At 39.2% G+C, this 15,024-nt stretch overlaps 1 protein-coding gene across 4 annotated transcripts in view; it reads right to left on the bottom strand.

The window, feature by feature from the left end:
• LOC131138469 (cell adhesion molecule 2-like) overlaps positions 1-15,024 on the bottom strand; it is a 193,964-nt gene that overhangs the window by 25,321 nt on the left and 153,619 nt on the right. For all 4 annotated transcript variants that reach the window (XM_058087401.1, XM_058087402.1, XM_058087404.1 and 1 more), the window contains 2 exons: positions 9,939-10,091; positions 6,902-7,039 (listed from right to left, as the gene is read on the bottom strand). In XM_058087401.1, the coding sequence (XP_057943384.1) occupies positions 6,902-7,039; positions 9,939-10,091 (291 nt within the window). The remainder of the gene's footprint in view (positions 1-6,901; positions 7,040-9,938; positions 10,092-15,024) is intronic.

The raw sequence follows: 15,024 nt of genomic DNA, 5'->3' as shown, positions 1-15,024 counted from the left end.
GCCATTCTACCCCCACATCTCACAATATGCTTCACTTCCTGTGGCTGTTGTGCAATGTCCCCCAAAAGGTCTTACTGCATATAATTGACTCTGTTCTTCATGGACGTGTGACCGAGAGAACATTCTTAAATGTTAGGAAAGTTCTATCAGCATCTGGCAGAGGTACATCACAATGTCCTCTCTGACATGACTCCCCAAACATTCAGTGCAGAGAAGTATCTTCATGAAGAGACCCGTGGGTGAGGAAGGTGTCAGCACCTTGACAGGTTGTCCACCTCCACTGTGTTGATCCTAATGGGCTGAGACCAAGCGTTCCGCAGTCTCATCCCCAGTTCTTCGGACATGGTGTCAGTCTGTTGTCAGGGTCGCAAACACAAACACTGCCAGCAGCATGCATTGCATACATAGCTACATGTTTGTGTGGATGCATAGAGACAAGCATTAGCGATAATGCTATTTCTTCAACTGAATGGAAGAGGGGCTGCACAGTGGACGAGTGGTTAGCGCGCAACATTGAAGAATACATTCAGCATATGTTTTTCTTAGTTTTTGGTGAAACCAGGCTCCTGCTCTGAATGGCACGGCTTCCCAGATACTGCAAGGGACATGGTCCAAGTCTACAAAGCACACGTACGTAGGTTAGGCAAACTCCGGTACCCTCCGGTACCCTTGCCAGGGTGTATAGCTCTTCCAGTGTTCTGCGATCCAGTGCTGGGCAATGGTCAAATTTCAGACATAAATGCAAATTGGGATTAATCATGATTAATTAATTGAATAGTGTGATTAATAATTAATTATTTGATAATAATTATTAATAATTTAACAGCCCTAATATTATTATATTGTTTTTCAAATCACCAGATGGCACGAAATAATCAGAAAAAAATATTCGGGTCAACACAGCACAGTGGAACCTTGGTTTTCATCATAAATTCAAACCAAAACAGACATGACAACCGAGGCAATTTATTATTAACCAAAAATATATACCAAAAAAAATTCTAATTTTACAATGCAAAATAATGACAAATGACGAACGGATGGTACTTACTGTTAATGCAGACTTGAATTCAATAGTTTCTTTACCGTATTTTCTAATTGCTGGCACCTTCAACTTGGCTTGGCCTCATGGTGGGTTATTTTGCAGTCACATTCAATAAAAATATATACAAACAGCGAGTCAGCAACAGATAGGGTGCTTTGTTTGGGGACTTGTTTGTGCAATATTGTACAAAAACCAAGACAGCGTTTGAAAAATGTTACGAAAAAATGTAGACGAAAACGTGTAGTTTGACTGTATTTCTCCATCTATTATGTAATGATGTGATGTATTAACCTGTCTTTAGCATTTATATACAATTTCTGAGTAAACGGCAAGTTAATTAAAATTATGCAAGTTGAAAGTAATATGCTGCACCTAATTCAGCAAAACAGCCATAAAAACAAGTTTTACCGCTGTCTGGGTTTCAATTAATGTACTGTACCATAGTAATAGTAAAGCACAGTGATTTAGAGAAGGGAGAATGAACACTTTTGTGCGCTTGCATCTTTTATTCATGCCAGAGTTGCTTGCAAGAGCCATCTCGGAATTACATCTTTAATGGTCATTGATCCACTCCACCTCTGTGGGATCTGGCCGCTATAAATGTGGTCCAGAAACAGAGGTGTGCAACACTGATGAAAATGATTCCATGTTTTTTTTTTTTTTTTTAGGCTTGAAAAAGGTACTTCACCGTGGAGTCCTCTTTGACACGAGCATCCTTAAATAATACCGGCTTCCCTTCTCAAGGACAATGACTACTTCCAAAGGTTACACAGTCATTGTTGAACTCTTCAGTGAAAATCTAAAAGAGTGCGAGGAAAGTCCGCAAGCCATTCTTTGTCCTTGACTAACAACTTTGACAATACAGGGATGTGACTCCAAGCAATTTTAAATCAAATCTGTTTTTTTTTTTCTCCACCTCCCTTAGGAGTCGAGCTATCACATAACGCGATGAAGCAATAACCCCCACAGTTTAGGTCACCGAGTGTGATGATACTCATCCGATTGCCAACATTTCCAACCCTATTTGGAATAAATATTCATTTCATGTGGTGCCCCCCCCCCACCCCCAGTTCACTGGTGTGTAAACAAGTGCTACATTGCACTGGTACTGGCACAGGTCTCTCTGGGTTGTGTCGTGTAACTGAGATAGAAATATATCATTACTGCTTGGGGACTGAAGGGACAAAGAAAAGGGTGAAATCAGAATATTGGATTTCCTTCCACACAAACTTACATGCCGGTTATCTAGCTCCATCTGCCTATTGTGTTGATGCACACACACACATACAAAGACACACACTTAGCATAGGTGGTCTCGTAAATGAATGCCAATGGGTGATGGACTGCTCGGTTGGCTGGGCCGCTAATATAATCGTCTCTATTCCCAAAGATCCCACACCAATATGTCAGAATTGTCATTTATTCCTGCCGTCAGGTGACTTCTCACGGTAAACACCCCAACTCTTGTCACCATGATGAACACCTCAAGTGAACACATATATGTTGTACTGTATATTAATCGGCCTTGATTTCATTGGAGAAGGTCACAGCATCCGATAGAGGAATAATAATCTATATCGTATTGGCTCTGCACTTATTTGCACTCATGTTACACTCTCTATCTCAATGTCATACAGTCTGACTTTCGGTGTCCGATAAATAATTCACACCTTTTCAGAGTTGGGGGGGGGGGGGGGGGGGGGGAGTGGTGGTGGTGCAATTTGTTTGCAGAGGAGCGTTGAAGATGCAACACTGATACGCTTGCGAAGCAGCCTGTAAAACCTAAGAGTCATGCAGTACCACTTAAAAGAAACATGGTAGTGGGGAAATGCTACAAATCCAGACATCAAACTACAGCAACTTGGTACATATTCTGGCTAGTACAGTAACGTTGATCAGGGATGCTGTTCTAGTTCCGATTAGTATGGATTGGTAAAACATTTTTCCCCAGACAACAATGGAAATATCTGTGTTGCCATCAGAAAAGCTTAATTCACTGTATTGGCAATGTTTTAAAAGCAGTATAAATAGCAAATATGATTATATGACAACTTTTGGTGGTGTCTCGAGGTCTTGCAAGATTAAAATGTGATGTAAGTTCCAGAAAAAAATCAAACTATGGCATCGCTACTGTGAATGATAATATACGTCATATGGAAGTGGCAGTGCACGAGGCAGGATTTGTTTAACACACACTATAAACCTTACAATTCACCAACCTTGGTGTTCCCCAATGACACTCGCTTGTGATGTGTCTGTTTTTTTTTTCTATGAAAGTCCAACAGCTGCCGCCGTGTTAATGTCCAAGCAGAAGATTTAATAATGGCTCAAAAGTTTGATCAAAGTTACTTAAGATTTGTCAGATTAAAATACCATCACTGTATATGTCTTACATCAAAACATTATTATTTCACTACTTTGTGGTATCTCTATCTCATGGGAACTGTAGCTCTTTTATCGTGAACATAAAACTAATCTACCGCAATCTGCAGCCTATTTTATATGTGTCTTTACACAACTACACATCACCGTAAATGCTATCATTGTTTTAACGCCAATCATTTTTTTAGTCTTTGTTTCAATTTGTTGACAAAAGTTAGAACCATCATGCGTAGGTTGGTGATTTCTTTGGGTGATTCATACGAAATGGCAATAAACATAACAATGTGTCAGCCCTGTATTTTTCTCATAAGCACCGCATTCAGTGCTACAAGCAGTTTTCCAACTGACTTTATATCACTGTCAGTGACTGATGCTCGATTGTGACCGCTGTCTTGGTGCAAGGTGCAAACTGCAACATATTGAGATGGGAGTAATATTTTATGTATGGTGCAAGTGTACCTAATGTTGTGGCCAGTCAATGCAGGTTATACGTATGTATTGAGTTGTTGAGCGTCTGTGCACCGCTGTGCACCCGCCACGGAACAAGTTTACTCAGTAACTTTAGATACAAACCAAAATACACATGTTTCATAATCATGGAGTGATTGCATTTACATTATTTATAATCTGAAAAAAATATTTGTTTTTTCATACATTTCGGTTTTCTGCAGAGCTCTTGCAACTTTTAAATTGTACAACTTTAGGGGCGTTCAACTTTAGAGTTTCAACTGTAATTGAAACAGAAACAACACAGAAGTCAATATCATCTCTGGAGCACAAGTCATTAAATAAAATACGCAGTGGCGTTGGTTTGAAACTGTGTGGAAAACAAGCATTGATTTGATCCTATCTCCCGCCTTATCCGGACCCCGGGAAGCCCTGGTGCCAGATAGCAGGCTGAGCTGTGGCAGCTTAAGCTCAGGGGAAGAGAGGAGCGGCGTCGTGATGGCCGACACCCAGAGAGCTTTTCAAACGGGGGCTGAAACATCACCCCGATCGAAATTCTTGACGACTCCAATAGCGGGGCTGACAGCAATCTTCTCTAATCTGACATTTGTATAACGTCTCAAGGTGCTTTCTGTTGGGGGCGGGGTGGGGAACAACTACATGTTACTGATGCGCTTGTTTTTTTTGTTTTTTTTTTGTTCTTTTAATGAAACTGCCTTCAGTTGGAAGCTTTGAAAAGTGTTTTGGTAAAGGAGTTGTGAGGTAACACAAAACGCAATAATACAAAATTGATTTTTTTTTTTAAACGCCACAAGAACAGATAATAGCATATGAAATTCGTTGCTAAGAATATTTTTGAGAGCGTCTCTGAATTTGTTAACCTTCTGTGCTAATTTAAAAGAAAATTAGGTCCTGACTGCATTTCTCTTTGGTTTATTGGAAACTCTTCTCCCTGTAGTGGAGCACTGGGAAATGGAATAATCACACATGGAGGTAAGTGTAATAAGTGTGAAAGCACTCTGATTCGAAATTTATTCTGCTTTGGAAAATGTAAAAAAGAGGCATAGTAGAATTATTGTCAAAGCGTTCTCATATGATATTAAATGGGAACTTAATAGATGTATATATGTATGTATGTATGCATAAACTCCTTAAATCCCGTTTTGCTTTTTCTTTGGCTGTTGTGTGATGCCACTGCAGAAAATGGCAAAGATGAAAAGTATGACGATAACCACAGAACCATAAATGAAACTTTACTGCAACATAGTAAAGGATTTGTCCGCTCAGTAGAATAAGAAGAATACAGTTAATGAAAGATCCATTTACAACATCATTGCTAATGATTAGCAAACTTCAACTTTTTGTTTTATTTAATTGTAGTTGTACAAGCCCTTATTAGTTGCCAGATACAGTGGTATCTGACTTTTTATTCTATTTTTTATTTTCTTGGGATTTGGTTTTTGACGATAAAATTATTGCCAAAATATGTCTTGGTTTTCACACTCTGTCTCAGTTATCGAACGGCCAACCAATGCGCCCAACAAACGAGTTTGCGTTTCGAGTTGAGTGTCCAAACAAAGCATCCACATGTTTCATGATGTTTTATGCATGTAAAATTGTAATAATTTGCTATAAAATGTATATTTTCCAAGTGTTTTTGTGTGTCTGAACGATTGCATATACATTAAATTTAAACTAAACTAATTTAAATTAATACAAAAATTTGTTTGGTTTTCAGTTTTCATCAGACCTTTTTGAACAAATTAATAACAAAAAACAAAGGTACCACTGTAAGCAAGTTGAAAAGTTACTTATGAGCTTTACAAATAAACAAAATGCAACACCCGTGAGTGCCTCCAGGCTCGTTAATTCAATGGAAATGTGTGGAATGATGTTTGCTTGAAGCCACACATTGATTCGATCCTATCTCCATGCTTATCTGAACCCTGAGACGCCCCTTGGTCGAGATGGCAAGCTAAGCTTATGCTCAGGGGATGAAGGAGAGAGACACTGTGTAAGGAGCAGACAGAGACGTAGAGACAAAGATCTTCCATGGCAACCAACTATAAACACTTTTATAATCTACAACACGCAGTCGTATTGTTTTGACATGGTGGAAAAACGGGGGCAAACCGTCTCGAGGGTCTGCGCGATGCACTCGTACTGCTATGCTTGACCCTGATAGGAAGTGACAGCCGCTGCAGCACAGACGGACTAACCTGAGATACCTGAGGTATTACGGGACATTAGTCAACGATAGTCTGTTCTTATTTGTTTATGCGGTAATACGGGGTTTACTTTTTGTACAGTTATTGCTAAATTTGTGTCATTAAAATAACACGTCTTCTTTCTCTCGCAGCATCCTTCTTCCAATATATTCAAAACATCTCAGTCTGGCCTCTCTGACTTTATCTACAAGGCCTCTAACATGTAATGTCCCTCTGATGTACTTGTTACTGATCCTATCCATCCTGGTCACTCCCAATGAGAACCTCAGCATCTCTGCTACCTCCAGTTCTGCTTCCTGTCTTTTCCTCAGTGGCACTGTCTCTAGACCAAACAACATCACTGGTCTCACCACAGTCTTTTTGTATTTTCTTTTTTTTATAATTAAAAGAACACATAAAGACGGTTTATGCAAGGATTCAAAAGTAATGTACACATTTTTTTTAACATTCCCACACTGTACTCCTTCATCTAAGAGTCTAGTTTGGAGTTGTTGTTTTTTTCCCCTCCCCTCTCCTAGTTTTGCCCCCCCCCCCCCCCCCCCCCCCCCCCATGCAAATTTCCCCACTGAGGGACGAATAAAAGCATATCATCATCATCATTAACTTCACATACTGTCCCATTTCTTACTCATGAGATGACCATAATGTACCCTATGGACATCCTGTGAACGTATGATCGGTTGATGTATTGAATGTTTTTACAAATAAACATGGTTTACAATAGATAGCAAGTGTTTATCCCAGTATGATATAGTAGTAGTATAAAAGATTGAGGCTGATGTTGAGGCATGCAACTTACCTTTGACCTCCTTTTCATTCCTGAACCAGCGCAGGTCGGCGGCAGGCTTGCTGCCATGAGTCATGCAGGTCAGAGTGATATGGTCTCCCTCCAAGGCAGGCTTGCTAAAGCCGTCAATCTCAGGCTTCTCCGGCACACCTAAAGCATGAACAGAATACATTAGTATTGGATTGACATTTACATTCAATATTTCAGCTTTTTCTCTTTTCTGTGTAGCACTAATCTTCCCTCCATCAGGTTGTGATCATGAGCCAGACTTTAGACACCCCTCCATTAAAGTGATGTTTCATCCAATCTGCAGACTGCGTTTCCTGACACATTTGAATGGTATTTATGCATTTCTTAAGTCACAGCTGGAGATGTTTCAGTAAAATTGTGTGTAATATGTCAGCGCCCAGTGACAAAGTAGACTGTGTGCTTGTAGAGAAGATGTTGATTACCGGACCTTCCTGTAATGACTGCTTTGAGTGCATCTGCCCTTGTCACTGAGCAATAAGTCAGCCCCGCGAGCACAGAGACGAAAGCTCTGTCAGTCAGTGACATGGAGTCTGCACGGCCTTGTATGTCTCATCAACCCCCGCTTATAGCCTTCTCTCTTTTGAGTTTGTGCTACTTTCTTCTGGAATATGTCACAGTCAAACGCCTGAGCCGGAGGTCCTACTACTCAGGGAAAAATAGAGAATATGCATTGAAAACACTTCAGTGTCACCATGCGTGTATGTTAATTTTTATATTTTACAAACGTTCGTTTATTTCTACACTTTTCAGCAGTTAAGAATGGTGAAAAGTAAGTACAGCTTATGCATTAACGATGCTAAACTCAACAATATATGCTAAGCTATCTGTTCAAAACAACAATATCTTAACTTTGTGTTACAGGTGACAAAGTCAGTGTAATATATAATCATATATGTCATTAATAATGAATTTTTAGACTATGCTTTGGTATGTAAAAATGAATTCTGCACTTGAATAACAGCGTTTTTCTAATTTCCTCAATTTTTTTCTTAATTTTTATACTTGAATGACAATGATTCACATATTTTTACCCTGCAACGACAGCGGTTTCCTGATGTTTGCTTATTTTTGCACTCATTTTAGCACTTGAATGACAGTGATTCACTAACTTCGACACTTAAAGAACAGTGGTTCGCTTATTTTTGCACTTGAATCACAGTTGTTGAGTGATTTCTACACGTGAATGACGGTCATTCGCTTATCTTCGTGATCTGATCATTTCTGCAGTTGAATGACTGTGGTTCACCTATTTTTACACTTTAATCAGAATGGTTTGCCTATCTTTGCATTTATTTTGGCATATGAACGAGAATGGTTTGCTAATTTTCCCACTCAAACGACAATCATTTACTTATTTTTCCACTTGAATGACAGTGGTTTGACTGTTATTACACTTATTTTGGCATGTGAATGAGAGTGGTTCGCTCATTTTTACACTTTAAAATTACACTTTACGCTTATTTTTACACTTAAATTATAGTGTTTGCTACTTTTTACACTTCAATGACAAAAAGTGGTTTGCTCATTTTTGTACTCGGATGACAGGGGTTCGCTGAATTTTGCACTAATGTTTGCACTTAAATGACGGCTGTTGGCTATTTTGGCATTTGAACCGCAGTAGTTGGCTCATTTTTATCCTTAGTTGGTTTATTTTTGCACTTATTTTTACACTTGAATGACAATAGTTGACTTATTTTTACAGGAAAAATGTGTCCAACCAGCATCTTGGAACAAGATGACTCTACACCTAGGTCGCTATATAGGTATAGGTCGTCGCTATATAGATTTCAACGTCTATGTTAACCTCTATAGATCAACAGTGTTTTCCATTCAAAGCCACTGTCATAAAACATTTGTGTGCACCATTAAGTATTGCTCAGTGTTGCAAAAAACATTTTTCTCCCTATTCCGACTGAGCAATTGTATTTAATTTCTCTAATTTGAGGAATGCCTGTTAACACACAGAGAGAGAGAGAGAGAGAGGGAGAGAGAGAACGAGAGAGAGAGAGAGAGAGAGAGAGACAGCTAATGGGCCTGGAGTGCACGGGCACATCTATTAACATTAGTAGAAAGTAATTGGCGAGATAATACGGCGAGTGGCGAGAAATGAGACAATGTTTGTGCAGGATGATGATCACAAACATTAGTAAAATGGCTTTGTGTGCGGAGGGGAGAGGGTGGGGGGTGAGGGGGCTGGAGTGTCCCAGTTTTAACCATACTAAATGTGTTTGTCTTCATAGCAAACAAACAGAGAGGAAGTGTCAAAGCCAAACAAACATATTTTGGTCATCACAAAGCATTTACCTACGGTTCTTTACATAAACACTATTTGCATTTTGCTGTGTCAGATGTCAATCAATAACCAGTAATTGGCCCGCCTTCCTTGACAATCATGGTAAATATCAGTCATCTTTTCCAGTTCATTTAAGTGACCGACGACACACACTAGCACGGTCTATTGCGCTGACGAACATTGTCCTGTGTCTATCCAGCGTTAAATTAACTTGATCTGCTTATTTTCATATGATTTATGCCAGAAGATAATGTTGATTTGACTGGAACATGTTTTATAAAGTATAATGTATCAGCAGAATGATGTATTGAAATTTGACTCCAGCCTATTATAATGACAGTTTCATTTAATTTAATATATGGGTGTAATGAAGTGTCCATCCATCTATCCATTTTCTATACAGCTTGTCCCGATCAAGGTTGCAAGGAATCTGTACAGTATCCCAACTGACTGAACAACCATATGCAGTCCACATTTAATAATGTTAAAAAAAAAAAAAATTAGAAGGCCATAAATAAGCAATCCTACTTCACTGAAATTGACTCATCACGGTCGGGTCTAGAACCGATTAACCATGATAAACAAGGGATTACTTAAGGGACAGGACTATAAAAGCAGTATAGCTTAAAGTTCCACAGAAAATAACTCACCACGCAGCCTAATTGTCATGATCTGGGGCTGCATGAGTGCTGCTGGCATTCATTATTAGAGACAGTTGGAACTTACCGAGAACTGTCAGGTAAGCTTTGGCCGTTCTGACAGGCATGGTGAAAAGAGAACAGGTGTACATGCCCTCGTCTGACAGTGTGACATCGCTGATGCTGATGGTCAACTCCGAATATGACGCGCGGATCAGCTCGATCCTGTTGTCCCTCAGAGCTGGACGGAGACACAAATGAGAAAGAAAAGTTAGTCGTATTTTTCAAAATAACATTAAATCTGACCACAAATCGAATGCAGAGCATTGTCTTTGCACAAAGTTTTACTTATATGAAGATGTCATCATCCTGGCAATGGAAATCAATAGAGCAATAAGAGCTGCAAAAGAGGCCTAATGAGACTTTGGCAAGGCGAAGGGAACTGAAATGGATTGGCTGAGATTCGATGGTTTGGTGGGCCCCAAACAAGACGTTGTGCATGACTTCAAAACACACATGCACACAAACACTAGAGCTGTCAAAGCCATATGTACATGCTATTATCCCCTTTTCACATTTTAAACAGTGTGCATCTATTGGATAGTGGTTACGCTGAAACATACATCCATAAGAGGGTGGATTTATGAAGCATCATATACGCTAACCACTCAAGAACCGTGCAGCCTTAATATTACTTTGTAAAGTTTAATTAATATTCAGCATTTACAATGATCTGTCACTTCATAGGTCAACTTGCACATCAAGAGGCATTACACATAAACATTTTCTTTCATCAAAAACTGGGAGCTGTGGTTCATAATATAGGGACATTTTCAACTCATATGTATAAAATAATGTTTTCAGTAACTGTGAAATACTCACTGGAAAATTACACTGAAAATATCTCAATATGTCATTTCGTGGCAGGTGTGTGGCTGTGAGTGACAGTAAGAAATGCTCTGACTCATTTGAGGGAGACTTTTCTTGGGTAAAATACTGTTTCATATATGTTTATTGAAATACTCACTGGAAGATTACACTAAAAATGATCTCAATATCTAATTTCTTAGCAGGTCATTTGTAGGTGTGAGTGACAGGAAGAAATGCTCTGACTCGTTTGGGGGAGACTTTTTTGTGAAAATACAGTTGTATATATATTTAATGAAATACTCACTGGAAGATTACACAAAAAATATCTCAATATCTCATTTCTTAGCAGGTCATTTGTGAGTGTCAGTGACAGGAAGAAATGCTCAGACTCGTTTGGGGGAGACTTTTTTGTGAAAATACAGTTGTATATATATTTAATGAAATACTCACTGGAAGATTACATAAAAAAATTCTCAATATCTCATTTTTTAGCAGGTCATTTGTGAGTGTGAGTGACAGGAAGAAATACTCTGACTGATTTGGTGGAGACTTTTCTTGGGAAAATACAGTTTTATATATATTTATTGAAATACTTGCTGGGAGATTACACTAAAGATATCTCAAAATCTCATTTGTTAGCAGGTCAGTTGTGGGCGTGAGTGACAGGAAGAAATGCTCTGACTCGTTTGGAGCAGACTTGGGGAAAATGCGGTTTTATATATGTGTCAGTGCAATAATAGAGGGACTGCAGAGCTGAATATAATGTTAAGATTTTTACTGCCTTTTATAGTCTCACCTTCACATCGTAAAATAAGGTCCCTGAAATATAAAGTTTAGGTAAGGATGTAGTGTTGCTAGGCATGTTGCTATCTATTGGTTAAATGATAATAAAATATAAATCTGCACTTGCTGTACGGCTGTAAGACCATGCTGATACTGTATGTAAATATATAATATACACATTTGTTAACACACACAAATCTCTATGCTTCAACACTAGTTAAACATTAATTTAACTCTAAAAAAAGAACTGTATGATGTCTAATTTCACAGTGGCACAGTGTGATACCGAGCTCAAATGGCCTTAAGGCGAACGCACAACATTTTGTGTTACCAAACACGAACAAAACAGCGCACAAAGTATTTATCAGTGTAACTTTCTTGGAAAAGTAGACATAGAAAGAGAGATAATACAGGTTAGTTGTCAGGGAGAAAGCTGTGAGAGAAGGTCAAAGATGTCTTGTTTGCTTTCAGCATCAGAGGCGGCATTTTTATCCTCATGGTGGATGTTCAGCCAGCTGATGAATCACCCGCAGAAAGCGACGGTGTGATGTGAATACATGGTGCTTGAAATCAGTCATTACATTTAACCCCTTTCTTGGCTCACAACTAGTCTCTGAGAAACCAATAGGAAGTGTGACACAGTGGGCCACCTAAAATATCATCAGTTTCCATCCATGATGGCTTACTGACAGTGTCACTCAAAATTACACATTATTATTATGTAAAAGGAATCATTTTGGATTTGATTTTTAAACATTACATACACAAAAGTATATGGTTTTCACTCTTGGGAAGGTGTTTTAACATGCATGATGCCAGATGTCACGTGATTATAGAGGGCTGCTGGCTCACCATCTCCTCGGTATAAAGGTGTTTGACCTAAATGATCTGTCTCTGTATTCCTACTTGGAGTAAACCGGAAGTGGGTGTAGTTTAACTGGAAGTGGGTGGGGGTTAAATATGTGCATTATTTTAAGTCTGAAATTGACTTTTTGCTGAAATTGCTAGATGTACTGTTTGCTATTCAGATACAGTATAAGTGTGGAAGTGATCCGTCAGACTTTATTGTTTAATTGTTTTAATGAGGTGGTTGAAGCTGGTGATTCATGCAAACAGGGAAATAACCTTTTTGAATGTATTTTTCTCGAAAGCAACTCTAATTGACTTTATATCACCAATCAAACCAGTCAAAGCAAGCAGACAAAAAAAAGACCGTCAGTGACTGATGCACGTTCGTGCCCGCTGTCTTGTTTAAAATTGCAGGGTGCATACTGCATTGGACTGCATTGTACATACTGTATTGAGGAGGATGTAATATTTGAGCACACTTATGTATGTCATGTAGTATGATAGCCATACTTGCAAAATGTTTGATGCCGCTATGGCCTAACCTTTTTGAATGTATTTTTCTCAAAAGCAACTGTGATCTAACTGACTTTATATCACCAGTCAAACCAGTCAAAGCAAGCAGACAAAAAAAAAGACTGTCAGTGACTGATGCACGTTCGTGCCCGCTGTCTTGTTTAAAATTGCAGGGTGCATACGGCATTGTACTGCATTGTATTAAGGAGGATGTAATATTTGAGCACACTTATGTATGTCATGTAGTATGATAGCCATACTTGCAGAATGTTTGATGCCGCTCTTGTGCTACTTTGCAGATGTACCTAATGTTAAGGTCAGTCAAACAGTTGCTACTTCGCTGATATGGAAAACATAAAGGCCTTCAAAAGTGAGGTTGTCTCATATTCAGAGTTATATATTTGGGTTAATACGGTATTGAGGTATTGTACTACCTGTACAGTTAGCAAAGGTTATATGACTGTGACGTTTGACCCTGAATTTCTATTTTGATGATTTCCTACTGCAGTCATACTGTTTTTTTAAACATTTCCCCATTAAAACCACCATATTTCCACGAAAACATCCACAGTTGGGAATGTCAAACACAATCTTGTGTGATGGTGCTTTGTTGTGTGTTCCTGGGTTTTCAAAGCTCCAAATAAACCCTTTAAAAAAATACACATACACACATAAAAAAATAACACTCTGGGGCTTGATCTTGTGGTTGGCTGCCCAAAATAATGATGGCTGCTCCATCGCCATGACTATTATCCTCTCATGCACAATGACACAGAACCACCAAACTGTCCAGTGATCCTCCAAATTCACAACGCTTAGATTGTGAAGCAGGTGAGAAAAAAAGTTTTTCCTTTTTTTGTGTCCAAAAAGCGCAAAGCCAAAAAGCTTCCCTGGCTGCACATCAACTCAGCCCCATTAAAAGAATCAGGTGAGTAAAAATGTGTGTGAATATGGATGTGTAGATAATTCCATTGGTACATTGATTTAATTAAGCGAGACAATGTGCATGCATAAGTAAACAGCCAGTAGTCTAAATTCACTCACTTTCAGCGTATCATGTTTGCACGCCCCCCCGCACCCCCTCCCACAACAACCTTTTCCTCCCCTTGCCCTTTCCTCTCATCGTCGCCATCCCATCCGCTCCCTTCATCTCTCCAGGGAGCGCGTGTATCCGTACAGAACCCTGGCAGGTGTTTGCTCATTCTGGCTGACACAGTTTTATAATGAGAAAAGTGCAAATTTCAGAATATACATTCAGCCCGTCGACGTCTGCAAGCGACGGCTCTCTTTTTCTTGTCAACAACTCATCTGGGGGACTTGACTCTGTTGGCTACGGCGGGGGCATGCCAGCGAGCTCGGGAAGGAGCGAACAAATAGCATGGAATGTTTATTGAATAATGTAGATTCTGCATTTCGGACATTTCTTCACCTTCCGAGGCAAGGTTGCTTTTTAAAATTGAAAAAAATCTGCCAGTGCTCCATATAATAATTGGTCTGTAGAGATTTTCTTTTCGACTGACAGTTCAGAGGGACCCCAACCTTTTAGATGAGGTGCTCCTGAGAAGTGGGTCAGTGTGAGAGTTCTTGCCTAGATATCCTGTTGATTTTTTCTGCATCGAGATCCACAAATCACGTGAAATCAACGTGAATTTCAGCAAGCATACGGTATATTATCTAGTTTGATACTGAAATATCAGTACCTCAGATCAATTATCAAATCAAAATAGTCATTTGAGGAAATATACCGTATATCATTAACAAGGGCACAATGAAAAGTAACAAAAAAGTAACTAATTTTTCTTTTGCCTGGTCACAACTGGTCGTACGTCAACTGGCTTGTACATCCAGTTTACATGTACAAAGATGCAAGAAACACACAGTGTGATGGGGGCATACGACGTGCCACCGCAGGGTTTCTTTGTCATGTCAAACAAAAACTCCAAGTGTGCTTATGTTTTTTTTGAGGTTGCAAGACAAACTTCTGTACATCTTCATGCGTTGTCTGTATGGCCAAAGTGTGTCTTTTGTACAGGTTTGGGAAACAAATGTCAACTTGCAGACTCTGATGTGTGTTGTGCACCACACATGCACCCCCACATATGTAATTGGTGCGGCCAATACATGTTATTTCGTACATTCACCATGCACAATGACGCTCA

The sequence above is a fragment of the Doryrhamphus excisus genome, chromosome 11 (assembly GCF_030265055.1).
Source record: "Doryrhamphus excisus isolate RoL2022-K1 chromosome 11, RoL_Dexc_1.0, whole genome shotgun sequence".
NCBI lineage: Eukaryota > Metazoa > Chordata > Actinopteri > Syngnathiformes > Syngnathidae > Doryrhamphus > Doryrhamphus excisus.
Note: the sequence above shows the minus strand (reverse complement) of the source record. Positions and strands in the feature narration are given on the sequence as shown.